Below are 17169 nucleotides of genomic sequence, written 5' to 3'. Positions count from 1 at the left end.
AGATTTTCGACCACAAGACCGCCTTTGCGTTCTCTGGCCCCGAAAATGAAGTTAACTTGATCTTGAGTCGGGCAGCCATATTTGTTTGTCCAAATGATGTTGATACGTGGTCAATATGTCCATTCCATCGTTCAAAATTAGGATTGGGATGGACAAGAGGTTGCAATACAAGGTGTAGAGTACCTGTTGAAATATCTAAGCATCAAAAGACCAAATGGCCGAGATTTGAAAGAGGAATAGGAAAATCCGATTCGTCTACGATATTAAATAAGACTGGCGTATTCCTACAAGTAGGTTCAGGTCAGTAACAAGTTTGCATTCTTAATGATCCTCGAGGTTTGATTTGCGCATTTTTTCTTTCTATGAAATACTTTTATAGTAATAAAAATGTTTCTTTCATTTACTTGTAGGAATGTGCATAAATTGCAGAAAAACTCTTAAACAACTCGAAGACTCCGATTTACAGACTCCGGTCACCACCAGCGCCTCCCAAAAACAAGAACTGGATGAACAGAGGATTGTTGAGCAAATAAGTAATTTGTCGCTGGTAAAAATCTTTTCTCCTTGAAAACTGAAGGAATGCTTTTGTTACTAAAATAAATGATTTTTGTGCGTTAGTGCTGTTTTCAAAACCCTTGGTTATTTTATTTATTTATTTGTTAGTCGGTTTGCTAATCAGATTAAATTAGTAAAGGCGGCGCGAGTGGCGGCGAATTGGTATAATATGAAAACGTGTGGAGCGGGAAATGGGAAGGGGAGTGGGAAGGGAAGGGAGAGGAAGTGGGAAACTCTGAAAATCAACGAAACGTTAATGCGTATTTTACATGTTTTTGTGGGTCGGGAATTTACGTATTCTACCGATAAATGAAATCAGAATTAGAAGTGCGTTCATTTTCTTATATTTTTTATAATTATTTTTTTTGTTAAATAATTTTAGGACAAAAAGGAGGAGGTGACGTTTAATCCAAAGTTCTCCACGCCTACAAGTCTGTATCAACCAAGCGAATCTTCTTACTTATCCGTCACTGTGGAAGAAACGGAGGTTGTTCCTTCCCCAAAAGAAAAATTGAATGCCTTCCTTTGTTCACGGGACATTAGCCCTATTCGTCATTCTCTTTCGTTGCCATGGGAACAAACATCAGAGCGCACAAAGCGTTTTCATATCCGGAAAACGCAACAGGTTGTAGATGCATGCCTGAAGGAGATTGCTCCTGAAGATTCTGAAATGCTATTTTCTGCATTGAAAGAAACGAAGTCTAATAAATGTAGTGTTGATAACTCCCTTATGAAGGCTTTATCTGAATGCTACAATAACAGCAGTTCTTGGAGCACCCGCAGACAGATATTATCCATCATGGCGGACAAATTGAGTTTTAAAGAGCTTCGCAGGTGGATACCTAGTTTGACAAGATATCGCTTCAATCTTGCAAGACACCACCTTTTACTCCACGGCAGAGGGGCAGTTTTACCTTCCACTAAGAACACGCGAATGTACGTTCAACCAGAAAAGCTTGAGCACTTCATTATATTCATTACCAGCTCACATATTGTACAAGATTTGCCATTTGGCGAGAAAACGCTAAAGTTATCGTCACAAACAGAAATCAGGATCCCAAATGTTATACGATCTTTGATACCTGAGCAAATTATTTGTCAGTACCAAAGCTATTGTCAAGAGACAGGTTTCAAACCAATGAGTCGTAGTTCGTTATGCAGAGTTCTCAGCGTATGTTCAGCTTCAATACGCAAATCTTTACAGGGCTTAGACAACTTTTCAGCACTTGGAGCAAAAGCCTTTGATGATCTTGAAGAGTTGGTTGAAAAGCTTGGAGACACTTACGGGAATGGGCTTACTTGGGCGAAGGAAATAAAGCAGAATCTCAAACTAGCAAAGCGTTACTTCAAAGGCGACTATAAGGTAAACTAAATGTTCACTTTCAGTTATTCTGCAACAATTCATTATTGAAAGCGCACGCTGCAGTAAAGTCCCAAGCTCCAAACCAATGAGCATCATGAAATACATGCATAATATCGTTATAATGTTTTGTTGAAGGTTCACGTTACCAAAAGCTCAAAGGTTGCAGATCATTGCAGAACGCACGCCCTAAGTTATCCAAGTGAAGATGACCACATGATTGACTGTGACCACGAGCATGACCTGAAATGCGATAGATGTAACTTATTTCCTGTAACTCTGAAAGAAATAAAATGCGTAGTAGAAAGCACTAGATGCACCTTGGAAGATAAAGGAGAAATGGAGTTCTTGATCTCCCAGTCCGCGCAGAACATCGAGGCCTGGAAGTCCCATCTTTTACGATCAATTAATCAAGATCAAGCAAGGCAAGAAATTATTAAAGATTTAAGAAAGGAGGCAGTGCTTTTAGTTTCCGACTGGGCAATGAAGTTTTTGCCAAGAAAGTTCCGAGAAAGCCAGCAAGACTGGTTTGGTAAGCGCGGGATCCCCTGGCACATAACTGTTGCCATGACCAAAACAGATGAAGGAGAAATGAAAATGTTGACGTTTGTACATATATTTGAAAGCTGCATTCAGGACAGTCCTGCTGTTCTGGCTATTTTTGACGACGTTCTACAGCAACTTAAGAGCATCACTTCTGACATTACCTCTCTTTACCTCAGACAAGATAATGCCGGATGTTATCATTCTGCATCGACAATCCTTGGCATTTATCAGGTTGCATCACAAAATGACTTTAATCTAGTGCGCATTGATTTCTCAGACAGGGCGGCAAAGGCGCATGCGATAGAAAGGCTGCAACTATCAAGAATCATATGAAGAAGTATTTAAACTCAGGACATGATATAGATACTGCTCAACAAATGAAGTGTGCTATGGAGTCATTTGGAGGAATCCCTGGGGTAAGAGTAACACTGTGCGGCGCTCAAGCTTCTCCAGACTTATCAGAAATATGGGAAGGTGTGAGCTTTATTAACAACATCGCTTACAGCAATGAAGGAATTACGGTTTGGAGGGCTTATGAAATTGGTGCTGGCAAATTTATGCCTTGGAGTAGCTTTAATCTGCCCAACAAATTGCCAAAGCTCAACAAGATTCCAGATTATGAAGTATCAAAGGTTACCTTTGTTTCCATCAAAGCAAGAAAAATGCCGACAAAAAAACCCGCTCTTAAAGCTGAGTCACTGCAGAAGGTAAAAAAAGTTAAGGACAATGATGATGATGACGATGATGATGACGATGATGATAATGATGATGATGTCAACTTAACAGAAGATAACCAAGACGAAGATAGTGAGGGCGCGAAAATTGGTCGAAATGACGAAAATGCGTTATTCTTTTGCCCCGAAGAAGGCTGTATTATGTCTTTTCAGAGATATTCTTCTCTCGAAAAGCATATTGATTATGGAAGCCACAAATATGTTCTTGAGCATGAAACTCTGTATGACAGAGCTATGATTATGTACGCTACAAAGCTAGAGCATGGTGCTACTGACGTTCCTCAGATAGATGGGGACACTACCGTCAATCTAGATCATGATCAAGTGCTTCCTAAAGGATGGGCACTAAAATCAGCAGCAAAACGAAAAATATTTAATGAAGCACAGAAAAACTATCTAACCGATATTTTTGAAAACGGAGAATCAACTGGAAGGAAGGCCAATCCTGCAGCTGTGGCCCAGACCATGAGAAGGGCCAAAAACAAAGATGGCTCAAGTATGTTCAATAAGAATGAATATCTTACGTCGCAACAAATTGCAGGCTTTTTCTCGCGTTTGGCAAGAAAAAAGAAGCTAGGCTCAGCTGATGACGAAGACAACGATGAAATGAAGAAAAATGAGGAAAACAAAGAAAAAGAATTGTTTGATGTAATGAATGAAGTAATGGAACTGGTTTCTGCACAACATCCAATCATGTTTGATCATTACAATATCTGCGAAATGGCATCCAAATCCAAGCTATCATCTTTTTCAATCCAAATGCTTCAGGAAATCTGTGTCTCCTTCGAGCTTGAGACGTCTCACATTAAGACAAGACGCAAGAAGCCATACTTACATCTCCTGCAAGAATTAGTCAACGCCTGTATTTGCAGTGCGAGAACCTGAACATCTCTTATGGAAAATACAGCGATTTCCACGTTTATTTTGAAACGTTCGCTAATTAGCACGTTTGAAGTGTCAGACAGTCTGTCTCTCTTGAAGGTAAAGTTTGTTAGTTTATCCTCAGTTACCTAGGAAATTCATCTCAAAAATATGAAACACACGACGATATCTTATAATCAGATGTCACTGTCAGTTTGGTGTCACTGGTGACGTGTATTGTTTTAAGCGGCATGCATTGTGGATTACATGTTTACATCTCAGATTACCGTCCTTTCCCAATTTATCATGCTAGGAGCAAGAAAAATAGAACGACTACTTATTCTTCACCCAACTATAAATAATATTCAACGGTTAAAGCAGAATAGTCTGAAGTAATCCGAAAATATGGTGAGCAATCCCTACTGTAATCGTTAGACACTTTGTTAGTTATTCAAGTTTGCTTACAATACTCAGTCCACTTCTCAGTCGCGAATAGCAAAGCGTGTTTGAATCTGAGCCTCAAAAGATTCTTCGTTATCTTAAAAATAATAACTTAGGCCTTTTAAAGTATTTTTGCTTTAGATTATTGCTCGAAAAACGAACAAACTCGGATTTATTGCGTTGTTTGTGCAGAACTATTGAAATCGACTGATCTTTGCCGACAGAGAAATCGCTGAATTTTTTAAGAATTTCAAGCTTTTTATTTACGCGATAAATAATTTACCCAACCAAATTTCAGTGGAATAAGATTATATAGCATCTTAACTTTAACTAGCCCAAATTTTAGCCAATTATTTTATATAGCACATACCAAAATATTTTTTAAAACTTTCTATACTCTTGGTATTGTAAAATGTATGGGTCAAAAAAAAATTTTTTTCGTCTTGAAAAAGGAAACTGAGATAGCTGAACATTTTCCTAATACAAGTTTAGATACCAATTGATAAGATTATAATGGTTTTATATGTCTGAATTACTTTTCTTTGCGACGCGAAGGCTCTGAAGTAGTCGATTTCTTTCCGCCGTCAAAAGGCTGAAATCCGCAAAAATCAATTTTCTCGTTTTTCTCGTAAAATAAGCGATATTTTTAAAAACAAACTACATAGTGGTTCTAGTTAGAATAAGGCCTACCTAAGGTTAGAATATGAGCGAAATCGATTTTTCGACCGTTGCCACAAAATGTTCGATTTTTGCTGACATCCCCTCTTAATAGTTCTCCGATTTGCCAAGCCGATGGGTCGACGCGACAGTTCACATGCTGTCCACATTGCAATTAACTTTAAATATGTTTACCATACTACAAACAATGGCCTACTTAGTCATAACACTTTAAGTTTTAGTTTTATCGACTCTCTCACAGTAGATGTTAACATTGTTTCGCAATCGTTGCTACGACTCTTCACCTGTCGTATTCATGACCCGAGGTCAGGCCGGAAGTCTTCGTATCGTAAATGCGGATTGGATTTGGAAGTAGTCTTTCTTTGAAATTATAAGTTAAATACTTTTGTATCTTAGGCCGTTAAAAAATACACTCACCATAATTTCGAAGGAAAACTATATCTAAATCCAATCCGCATTTACGATACGAAGACTTCCGGCGTGACCTCGGGTCGGTTGCCGAAAGAAATCCGTTGAACTGGTGTACAGTGAGCTCCAAGTACGGGTCAGAACAAGCGAGGTCGTATGTGAATACAGGCAAATTTCATGGCTTAAAGACGCGAAGGCTAATCTCTAATGCGACTTTCTCGGTTCTATAGGGATGTGAGAGAAGGGTCATGACTAAAATTTGACGCTGGAAAGAAAATTCGAAGACGTACGAGGTTTCAAAGACTCGTGATGGTTCACTTTTGGGACTCGAGTTTCCAACCTTCTCTTATTTCTTACTGGTGGGGAAAAAAATCTTAAAACGGGCTAAATTCAAAAAATAACCACGCAGAGCGAAAGAAGTGCTATTTTTCAATGATCGGGTAAAATTTCGAGGCTTTATTTCACATTTAGATGATTTTATTGAAATCTTTGATGAATCCCCATACATTTCCTTATAACAGAACACCACAGAAAAAAAGCTTGGGCTACCTGTGGTAGTTGCAAACATTCCGGGAATTTACTCGAGTCATAGTTTCAGGATTGGGGTAGCCACGGTTGCGGCCCGCAATGGTGTGCCAGACCACCTCATTCAGACCTCGGTCGTTGGTCTAGTAACGCGTTCCAGAGCTACATTAGAACCTCAATAGAGGCATTTGCTTCTCCTTCTGCTCGTTTGAGTTAACTTGAATAAATCACCGTTTTCGAGTTTCCAGTCTCCGTGTTTCTCTCAGGTTGGGGTGCTTGGAATGTCTTGGATGAGGAGGTACCGTGGTAACCGGTCACAGTGTCCTCTACCAAGCACCCTGGAAAGTTTGGACATTTAACTGGGACCTTGTTCGGTATTTTTGTCATTTTTGCCACAGGAAAAATCAAAATATGCCGTATCAATGAATGGATAGAAAAGATAAAAATTGTTTTGACGAGCGAAGTGTTTGTAGGCTTTGAATTATGTGGGAATAGGTCGAAATTAAACGAAGAAAATTTTAAAAAGGAAAGTACACCTACATAAAGTATAGCCTTCATACTATGCTATATCCCTTAAGTTTCCTTAAGTCTCCACGTTTGAGTGAGATACGGCCATTACAATTTCCACTAAAATTCGCCTTGTGTTTCGCTTCGTCTTACGTCCTTGATTTGACGTTACCTGCTAGATTACCAAAAATTGTATTTTTGAGATCTTCAGACAAATCTGATAGTTTTGATTTTAAAATTCAAACGTACACTTCATAAAATAACAACGACAATGTAAAATGTTTTATTTTTTATTTTATCAATTGAAGGTAGTTAAAGAGGAAAAAGAGTTAAGCTTACTTTTATTCACAGCACGTGTCACAAGCCCGACAAACAATTCAAGAATTTCCTTAATCTAACAAACTATAAACGAATAAATAAAACCACTAGAAACTAATTTTATTCAACTCAAGAAAGCCAAACCTAACATTTCACAGTGCAGATAGTGTAATTTTCTTTGAGAACTCAAATTTACAAAAATCTTAAAAGTTCAAATTAATACAAAGGCAAGACATTCAAAGAAAATGCTCAATCGAAGAAAGTAGATTGTATATTTTTCTCAAAGGTAGATAAACAACAACAAACTTAATACATGGCTTTTGTATATTACCTCGAACGACAGCTGCTAGATAAAAATTTATTCACTAGCGATTTTCTTCCGGAAAATCGAGACTGTCTTTGTTCAAAACGATGCAAGTCTTCTTTCTTCAATGAAAATGCCTGGGAAGATGGCTGATAACTGTCACAAATTTAAAACACGTAATGCCAGCAAATTCAGTCTAATTGATCCTTTTTGACAATACAGTAGAGAAAGAGAAGATCCGAAGAGGAAAAGGGCTCACGATTCTCCTCTATAATCTCCATAGTCGATGTTTCTGCATTGACATCAAAGCGAAAATGAGTAGATCACGTGACTTTTCAGCGTGATAATATAGTTGGTGGAGGCGCGCAAAGCATGCTAGGTAAACATCCTCCTTTCCAGGGGGGATGAGTATTAGGGGGATTGGGAAGTGGTTGTTTTGAAGACATTGGTAAAATTCCTCCAATTTGCATTATTCATTCACTATTTTACATAATTTATATTGAATTTAGTTTTTGTTTAGTTTGAATTTTATATTGAAAGTAGCTCCAGAGTCGTAATGATCCGATTTGGATTGTCTAACTTATTCTGGACTCGAACCTATTCGTTCGGTCGTTTTTTATTGCGGCAAACGTCGTACCAACCATGAGCATCATTTCATCTATTTTGTAATCACAGACAAATCCTGCAATTTGATTGGTTGAAAATGATGCTATTTAATTATTAACTTTTGCAGTTTTATTTCAATTTTCACTATTTCGTACATTATCTGAATTACGCCAGTCACAAAAGAGACCAGTCAACTTTCTGACCAATCACATCAAGTAAAAAAGAAATACATTTGAGTGTTGAACTCGCACCTTTTTGCTGAAAACATCTGGAGGAAGAAGCTGCCATTGTTGGAAAAAACGTTTTTGAAGATTTTTTGAAGTCATTTTTTTCTTCTTTCTTTTTGAGTAAAAAGAATTGTTTGAAAAGACCAGCTGAACACGTGAAATTGTTTAGTAGTTTTTCTAAAGAAACTGCTAAAGTAAGATGGAAAACAGCTGGAAATAGTTTAACGAAATACAGTCGAAAGAATTATTGAAACGGCACATCTCCATGTGGCTTCTTGTCGACTGTCTATTTAATTGATTTCTATAACTTTTCGAGTGTTCTACAGCTTCAGGAGTGTTTTATCAGAGAACAGAACATAGCTAAGCCTGATCTATTCGCTTTATATAATAGATTTTTACGAAAAAATTAGCGTAATTAAAATTTCAACAACAAAAAAAAATTGTTTACAAAAAGAGCGCGCGTCTGTCGTCAAACTCACGTAAACAAATTTGATCTATGCGATGATTTGCTAAAAACGCGACCTATGGCTATCTGATTGGTCCAGTTTTGACAGGTAATGACATATCTGTACAGGCTGGCATACAACTGGTTTATCGCATTTGTTCAACAAGAAAGGAGAATTGCTCGTAAATCTTAGAAAAAAAGCCAAAGAAAACAAGCATTTAGATGCTAGAAAAAAAGAAAATTCAAGTACTGAAGAGTTTGAAAAACGTTTTCAAAGTTCAGATCGTTAAATGGACATTTAACCTGCACAAACACTCAAGAAAACCAGCTTATGAACACTTTGAATGCCAACGGAGCCGAGAGACTGAAAAATATCTTGATCTTCAAAATTGGAAGAAAGCTAGCAGTGCAGTACTTGGAAAACTTGGTTTTTTTTAGTTGACCCTGAACTATTGTAGTGTAGGTAGAATTTTGTAATCGTAGTCTCGGGCTATTGGAAAACAAATTACGATTTAAAAAAATTACCTTAAATTAGCGTAACATTGACGATGGTAGTTTGTAAAGTAAGCTTAAGTTTCTTACAATAGATTTGTTCATTCTTGTTAGACTATGAAAAATGTTTAAAATTATTTCTTGACTTCTCTAACACCATCACGGTCAAGCAAAAAGCTTCTAGTTTCAGCTCCGCATCACACAAATCAAGTTTTAATCCCACACGGAACCAATCGGCAATCAATTTATTGCTCATTTATCGACTTCGAGAAACATTCAGGTCTCACTCTACTCAAGTAAGTTCAACTACTTTGAAGCCAAGCTATTATGGTTGCGTCGTCTAAAGCATTCTTTCAGAATCTGTGATGTTGATATTCCTGAAATCTTTGGTAGATTGTTCTTATTAATGTTTTTATTGGACGGCCTGTGCAAACCATTTTAGTTGTTGGTTCACAACAAAGTTCTTCAAAGGCGTTGCTCTAGTATTTAGATCTTATCAACCGAGCGGGAGGTCTGTACGGGATAATCTTGACCGAGGTCGGAATGTACAGACCGAGCGCAGCGAGGTCTGTACCCGACCGAGGTCAAGATTATCCCGTATATACCGAGCAAGCTCGGTTGATAAGAGTTTTATTATATGATTAATGTTTTCGCCGTAAGATTAGTATGCGATCGGACCGGTTAATACCGGAGAATCTACACCAGTCCGCAATGCGATCTATCCAATCAGATTGCTCGATTTGCTAGTGTCCAGGCTCTAAGATTATTATTAATATAATAAATTCATGCATTTGCTCATTCGTTAGTTTATATGGCATATCATATACTTGATCACCATCATCATCATCATCATCATTTGCATCTAATGGAATCATCTTCCTCTTCTGTCCATCTTTAACAAGGTTCCGTAGACGACCATGTCTGGCAAGAGTAAGTCAACTTACTCCTGAACAGTGAGTCGATCGTGAGAAGATCTTTCTCCGAGTGACAATTGAAACTGCGTGGTTCTTGTATTAATTTTTTCATCTTTATAATAGCTGTTTATTAAATTGATGAAAATGTTCTTGTCTGAAGTTCACATTTAGGAGTATACGGCTCGTAATTTGTAAACTTCTGGCCGAGGTACATGAATGTATCCACATTCATAAGTTGTTGATTCTGAAAATATGATTGGTGGAAAAAATCTTTTTCTTTTAATTCGAGATAAAGATAATGTCCCCAAAATGAGAACCATGCAGTGGAGCCAACTCTCCCCCACTCCCCACCCCCCCTCCAATGTCCCAATTTGGGCCGCTACGCAGGCTAGGTTGAAAACAAAACCTCGTGCAAAGGAAGCAATGTACTGCATTTCAATTTGATTTTTTTCACTTCATGGTTTTCATTTTAAGGGACATTATCTTCATCTCGAATAAAAAAAAAAATTTTCCCCATTACATTTTTACTGGTGTTTCATTGGTTTGTCTGTAGTTATCTTTTGTTTATCAAGTTAAATTACCAGGAATTCATAACGTAATGATATCGGGCATGGAAAAAACTTTGTCAAAGAATTTTTCATAAACAAAATAAGCCCCTCCCCCTCCCCCTCCCCCCTAGACGCAAATGAGGCTACGTTTTCGAAATACCTTATTAAACGTTATGGCATTGCCAGATATCTGGAAATTAAAACTAAAGAGTACATCGCTTCCTTACTGTTTACAGGAGAGTAATAAAGGAATAAAAATTTGTAATACTCACACACCTCTTTCCAAACTTACAACAAAGATGATCTATTGGGAAATAATTAGAAATAAGTTTAAAATACCAACGGCACGGAGGTACATATCCAACAAGTTGAGCATACCGGACATTGAGTGGTTAAAGGTTTATCAGTAGTATAGGCCGCACCGCACGACCCCGGTTTTTGCGGTGGATTTACTAATTTTGCGGTGGATTTACTAATTTTGCGGTGGATTTACTAATTTTGCGGTGGATTTACTAATTTTGCGGTGGATTTAATTATGTTCTAATACGTCACGCATTACGTGTATCATATGCGGTGGATTATTTTTATTACTTATTACCATAAAAAGACGGGTAGGTATTGTGAAGTTGCCATGACGACCAATTGACGCCATGAGTTTATTGTTTGACAAGTTTGGACAAGTCTTTTGTTTACCAATCCAATTTATAGAGCGCAGGGATTTTGAATTTTTAACTCCAAAACTCAACCAACCAAGCAAGCAAGCAAGACCTAAAAACAATTTACTTTTGAGAAACGCAATGGCTACGTTATTCCAGTTAGGCTCTCGAGGATATCACGCTACCGTCAATGAATTCAAAGGACTAATGAAAATTTGATGACTATTGTATCCAACACGATGCACTTAATGACTCATAAACGATAAACAATAAGACCTACTAAGTTCTTCCTAATTATGCAAAAATCAGCTGAAAATGATTAGTTCTGCCGTTTATCTTGTTCTATATTATATAAACAGCGTTCATTCTATTTCATACTGGACCGTAGTACAATGACTCTAAAATTCCCTAGCATTCAAGCTTATTAATGCTGTCATATCTCTTTTCCTTCAATCATTTTTGTCACGTGATAAATAAGACACGACATCAAAACAATTTCATGAATGCACAAATCTACAGGAAGCCCATATCCAATTTAGTTATTGAAAAACACAGGAAGTCCATGAGCAATTCTTATTCCCACAGGCAGCCCATCCGATTTAGCTATTGAAAAACACAGGAAGCCCATGGCCAATTCATATTTCCACAGGCAGCCCATCCGATTTAGCTATTGAAAAACGCAGGAAGCCCATGGCCAATTCATATTTCCACAGGCAGCCCATCCGATTTAGTTATTGAAAACCCAGGAAGCCCATGACCAATTCTCTTTTCCACGGCCAAGACCATTTGAAATACCAAAATTAATAACTGATTTTATAATAATCTTATATCTGCTTATTTTTTCTATGATTGAGGGTCGATAAGAGGTCGATGCGAGGTCTATGAGAGGTCGATGTAAGATTACCTCCTCTCCTCCTGCTATCAGGCTATCAATAGCTTAGCTATCAGGCTATCGATAGCTTAGCTATCAGGCTATCGATAGCCTAGCTATCAGGCTATCGATAGCCTAGCTATCAGGCTATCGATAGCCTAGCTATCAGGCTATCGATAGCCTAGCTATCAGGCTATCGATAGCTTAGCTATCAGGCTATCAATAGCTTAACTTCTTGGCTATCAGGCTATCAATAACTTAGCTTCTTGGCTATCAATAGCTATTACCTCCTCCTCTCCTCCTCCTCCTGCTCCTCCTCCTCCTCCTCCTCTCCTCCTCCTTCTCTCGTCCTCCTCTCCTCCTCTCCTCCTCCTCCTCCTTTCCTCCTCCTCACCTCCTCCTCCTCTCCTCCTCTCCTCCTTTCCTCTAATCCTCCTCCTCCTCTCCTCCTTTCCTCGTCTTCCTCTCCTCCTTTCTTCCTTCTCCTTTCCTCCTCCTCTCCTCTAATCCTCCTCCTCCTTTCCTCCTCCTCCTCCTCCTCCTCTCCTCTTTCTCCTTCTTCTTCTCTTCTCCTCTCTCCTCCTCCTTCTCTCCTCCTCCTCTCCTCCTCCTCCTCTCCTCCTATCCTCCTTTCCTCCTCCTCCTCTCCTCCTTTCCTCCTCCTCCTTTCCTCCTCCTCTCCTCTAATCCTCCTCCTCCTCTTCTCCTTTCCTCGTCATCCTCTCCTCCTTTCTTCCTTCTCCTTTCCTCCTCCTCCTCTCCTCTAATCCTCCTCCTCCTCTCCTCCTCCTCCTTCTCCTCCTCCTCCTCCTCCTTTCCTCCTCCTCCTCCTCCTCCTCTCTTCTTTCTCCTCCTTCTCTCTTCCTCCTCCTCCTCTATATGAAATGATAAACTAGAACTATGAGTGCATGAAGTTTTATAGCGTGTAGCCGAGTAGCTAAGCTATTGTTAACCGGATACTTTGATAGCTAATAGGTCTAGTTTATTATTTCATCCAGAGGAGGGGGAGGAGAGGAGGAGGAGGAGAGGAGGAGGAGGAGAGGAGAGGTGGAGGTGGAGAGGAGGAGGAGGAGAGGAGGAGGTAATAGCTATTGATAGCCAAGAAGCTAAGTTATTGATAGCCTGATAGCCAAGAAGCTAAGCTATTGATAGCCTGATAGCTAAGCTATCGATAGCCTGATAGCTAGGCTATCGATAGCCTGATAGCTAGGCTATCGATAGCCTGATAGCTAGGCTATCGATAGCCTGATAGCTAGGCTATCGATAGCCTGATAGCTAGGCTATCGATAGCCTGATAGCTAGGCTATCGATAGCCTGATAGCTAAGCTATCGATAGCCTGATAGCTAAGCTATTGATAGCCTGATAGCAGGAGGAGAGGAGGTAATCTTACATCGACCTCTCATAGACCTCGCATCGACCTCTTATCGACCCTCAATCATAGAAAAAATAAGCAGATATAAGATTATTATAAAATCAGTTATTAATTTTGGTATTTCAAATGGTCTTGGCCGTGGAAAAGAGAATTGGTCATGGGCTTCCTGGGTTTTCAATAACTAAATCGGATGGGCTGCCTGTGGAAATATGAATTGGCCATGGGCTTCCTGTGTTTTTCAATAGCTAAATCGGATGGGCTGCCTGTGGAAATATGAATTGGCCATGGGCTTCCTGTGTTTTTCAATAGCTAAATCGGATGGGCTGCCTGTGGGAATAAGAATTGCTCATGGACTTCCTGTGTTTTTCAATAACTAAATTGGATATGGGCTTCCTGTAGATTTGTGCATTCATGAAATTGTTTTGATGTCGTGTCTTATTTATCACGTGACAAAAATGATTGAAGGAAAAGAGATATGACAGCATTAATAAGCTTGAATGCTAGGGAATTTTAGAGTCATTGTACTACGGTCCAGTATGAAATAGAATGAACGCTGTTTATATAATATAGAACAAGATAAACGGCAGAACTAATCATTTTCAGCTGATTTTTGCATAATTAGGAAGAACTTAGTAGGTCTTATTGTTTATCGTTTATGAGTCATTAAGTGCATTGTGTTGGATACAATAGTCATCAAATTTTCATTAGTCCTTTGAATTCATTGACGGTAGCGTGATATCCTCGAGAGCCTAACTGGAATAACGTAGCCATTGCGTTTCTCAAAAGTAAATTGTTTTTAGGTCTTGCTTGCTTGCTTGGTTGGTTGAGTTTTGGAGTTAAAAATTCAAAATCCCTGCGCTCTATAAATTGGATTGGTAAACAAAAGACTTGTCCAAACTTGTCAAACAATAAACTCATGGCGTCAATTGGTCGTCATGGCAACTTCACAATACCTACCCGTCTTTTTATGGTAATAAGTAATAAAAATAATCCACCGCATATGATACACGTAATGCGTGACGTATTAGAACATAATTAAATCCACCGCAAAATTAGTAAATCCACCGCAAAATTAGTAAATCCACCGCAAAATTAGTAAATCCACCGCAAAAACCGGGGTCGTGCGGTGCGGCCTATACTACTTTTATCAGAGTGTGTTTATGATTACCAATGAAATCAGGTTACGAACATTCCAGTATAAAATTTTAAATAACTGTCTTTTTCTTAATAAAGACGTACCTCTCTAAGTTTAGAATATTAGAATCGCCAAATTGTTCCTTTTGTCACACGTCTATAGAGACATGCGAGCATTTCTTTGTGGAATACAAATATTCAAACACACTGTTTTCTAAGATAAAAGATTGGTTAAAAAAAGCGTATATAACATTACCTGAATTGAATTTAAAAAAACGTAATATTAGGAGGAAGTAAAAATGTAATGGAGGAATTTCTTTTTCTATTATATAAATATGTATTATATAATGCTAGAATTAGAGGCTGTAGGCCCAATACTATTGTATTTCAAATGAACATTTTAGAATATGAAAAAATAGAAAGAAGAATTGCCAGAAAAAAAGGCAAGTTGCACTCTCATGTAAATAAATATCAAAATCTTCAAGAACTATTATCTGAATTAAGACAAGTAAGCCCGTAGCACCATTGAACTACACCTTTTGCTGTTCATTAACCGCAAAGGAATATTTATTCAAGCGAAAAAGCATTATCATTAGCGCGAAGAGGCACACAATAACGCGAACGGAGTTTCAAGAGCGCGATGGAACTTTCATTAAGGAATTTAGCATAACATTGGACAATCATGAATGTTTGTGCAGGTTCATTAGCGTTTTCGAAGTTTCATTAGCGCCTTTGTGCAATCAATAGACAAAACCACACATTCAATAACGGTTTTTGGACATTCATTAGCGCAATACATTATGTATTATGTATTGCGCTAATGAATGTCCAAAAACCGTTATTGAATGTGTGGTTTTGTCTATTGATTGCACAAAGGCGCTAATGAAACTTCGAAAACGCTAATGAACCTGCACAAACATATTCATGATTGTCCAATGTTATGCTAAATTCCTTAATGAAAGTTCCATCGCGCTCTTGAAACTCCGTTCGCGTTATTGTGTGCCTCTTCGCGCTAATGATAATGCTTTTTCGCTTGAATGAACATTCCTTTGCGGTTAATGAACAGCAAAAGGTGTACTATTTGTAATTATTTGTATTATTTGTTATGTGTACTCATGATTTATGTTTGTTAATAAATAAAAAAATATTATTAAAAAAAAAAACCTTATTAAACGAGAAAAATCGTTGAAAACCCGCTTGAATCAGAATAGGTTAAGTATTGCTGCGATCTAACTCGAAACTAGGCCAATTTTAGTTCACTCTCCTAGAAATCGTGAGGCTGAAATTAGTGTTTCCTTAATCGAAAAGCAACATTTGTTTTTGTCTCAGCATCTTTCTTACTTTTTGTAGACCGCATAAGACTAAGGTACTTTTCTCTCTACGGTATGAAACTACTACAATTTCCGAGATCAGCAAGAAATAATATATGTGGTAGCGCCTCAAAACTTCCAACTTTTTTGTCACATAATCCTGAAAGGTCATTCTTTAATTCTATGGTTTTAGGTTTTGGGCTCTTTTTTGTTTTCTCGGGCTGAGCGCCTATGAAACTCAGTTCTACTAAATCCATCAATGTCAAATTTTACAATAGCTAACAAATTTCTCGCGCGCTGATTGGTTATTTTTTATCATCAATAAGAGGACAGACAGATAAAGCTGACGTCAACGAGCGCGCGCTCTTTCCGTTGGTTGTTTTGATCGCTAAAAATGAGAAGTTTTTATCGTTTTTGTTATTGTAAAAAACAAATTAACATCAGATTTTATGTGTCTGTCCTCTTATTGACAATAAATTTCGCCATCACATTGTCAAAGTAGTATGCGGATCCACTCGGCTACGCCTCGTTAATCCACACTACTTTGACAATGTGATGACGCAATTTATTGTCAATAAGAGGACAGACACATAAAAATCTGATGTCAATTGCTTAACCCGATTATCCACAGGCACCCCAAGCAATGAAAACGAAAAAACAATTTCTTTACTCTACTTTACCATACTTGATACTTTGCGGCTTTAGGGGGAGGGGGGGGGGTAACAACAGGAAAAGACCATACTTATTTTGCTAAATGCTGATCAGACAATGTTGAAAATACCTCGTTTGATATCCAAATATAGAATGAAGAACTAAAAACGGAAAAAGATAGAAGCTTGAAGAAGTAAAGTACATTTTAAACTTTTTTTTTGTAAGTCAATACATTTTCTGTAACACAAAACCCATTGATGTTCTGTACGCGTACAATTAACTCAGAATTAACTGATAATCAGTATTGTACATATAAAAGCAGGTATAATATATTCAATTAAAGCAAGAACGTTTCAATTTGGGTTCATCTTGTTTCTACTGCAAGACTTACTGCATATTAATAAGCAGCAGACACTATGCCATCGAGTTTACCCAGATATACTTCATATCCTATTTAACTAGTGAAAAATATAGTTAAATGGCATACGATATAACTGACATAAAGTTCATCCCGGTGTAAGGGTTGTGAAATTAAACTTCGGATTACTTTCGGATCCCACGTGCACAGCCAGCGGCGCATGTCGAGGATAGCCGATGTTATCCAAAGTCCCGCGTACTGGCTAGTTAACTTGGCTGCTCTGTTTGCGACTGCTTACGACTTTTCATCGACTGGGAAACGTTTGACCAAGGTATCAAACCATGATC

At 38.1% G+C, this 17169-nt stretch overlaps 1 protein-coding gene across 1 annotated transcript; it reads left to right on the top strand.

The window, feature by feature from the left end:
- Positions 1 to 255: 255 nt before the first annotated feature.
- On the top strand, positions 256 to 2915 carry LOC148910525 (uncharacterized). The gene is made up of 4 exons (XM_089031500.1): positions 256 to 300; positions 411 to 547; positions 938 to 1918; positions 2054 to 2915. Exons 2-4 carry the CDS (start codon positions 413 to 415, stop codon positions 2792 to 2794), a joined length of 1857 nt encoding a protein of 618 aa, XP_088887626.1. The 5' UTR covers positions 256 to 300; positions 411 to 412; the 3' UTR covers positions 2795 to 2915.
- The last annotated feature ends 14254 nt before the right edge of the window (positions 2916 to 17169 follow it).

Source organism: Actinia tenebrosa, unplaced genomic scaffold (genome assembly GCF_029948245.1).
Source record: "Actinia tenebrosa isolate PJP-AT-01 unplaced genomic scaffold, QUT_ActTen_1.0 PGA_scaffold16__25_contigs__length_10494907, whole genome shotgun sequence".
Taxonomy (NCBI): Eukaryota; Metazoa; Cnidaria; class Anthozoa; order Actiniaria; family Actiniidae; genus Actinia; species Actinia tenebrosa.
The sequence above is the reverse complement of the archived record's forward strand: the minus strand, read 5'-3'. Positions and strand labels throughout refer to the sequence as shown.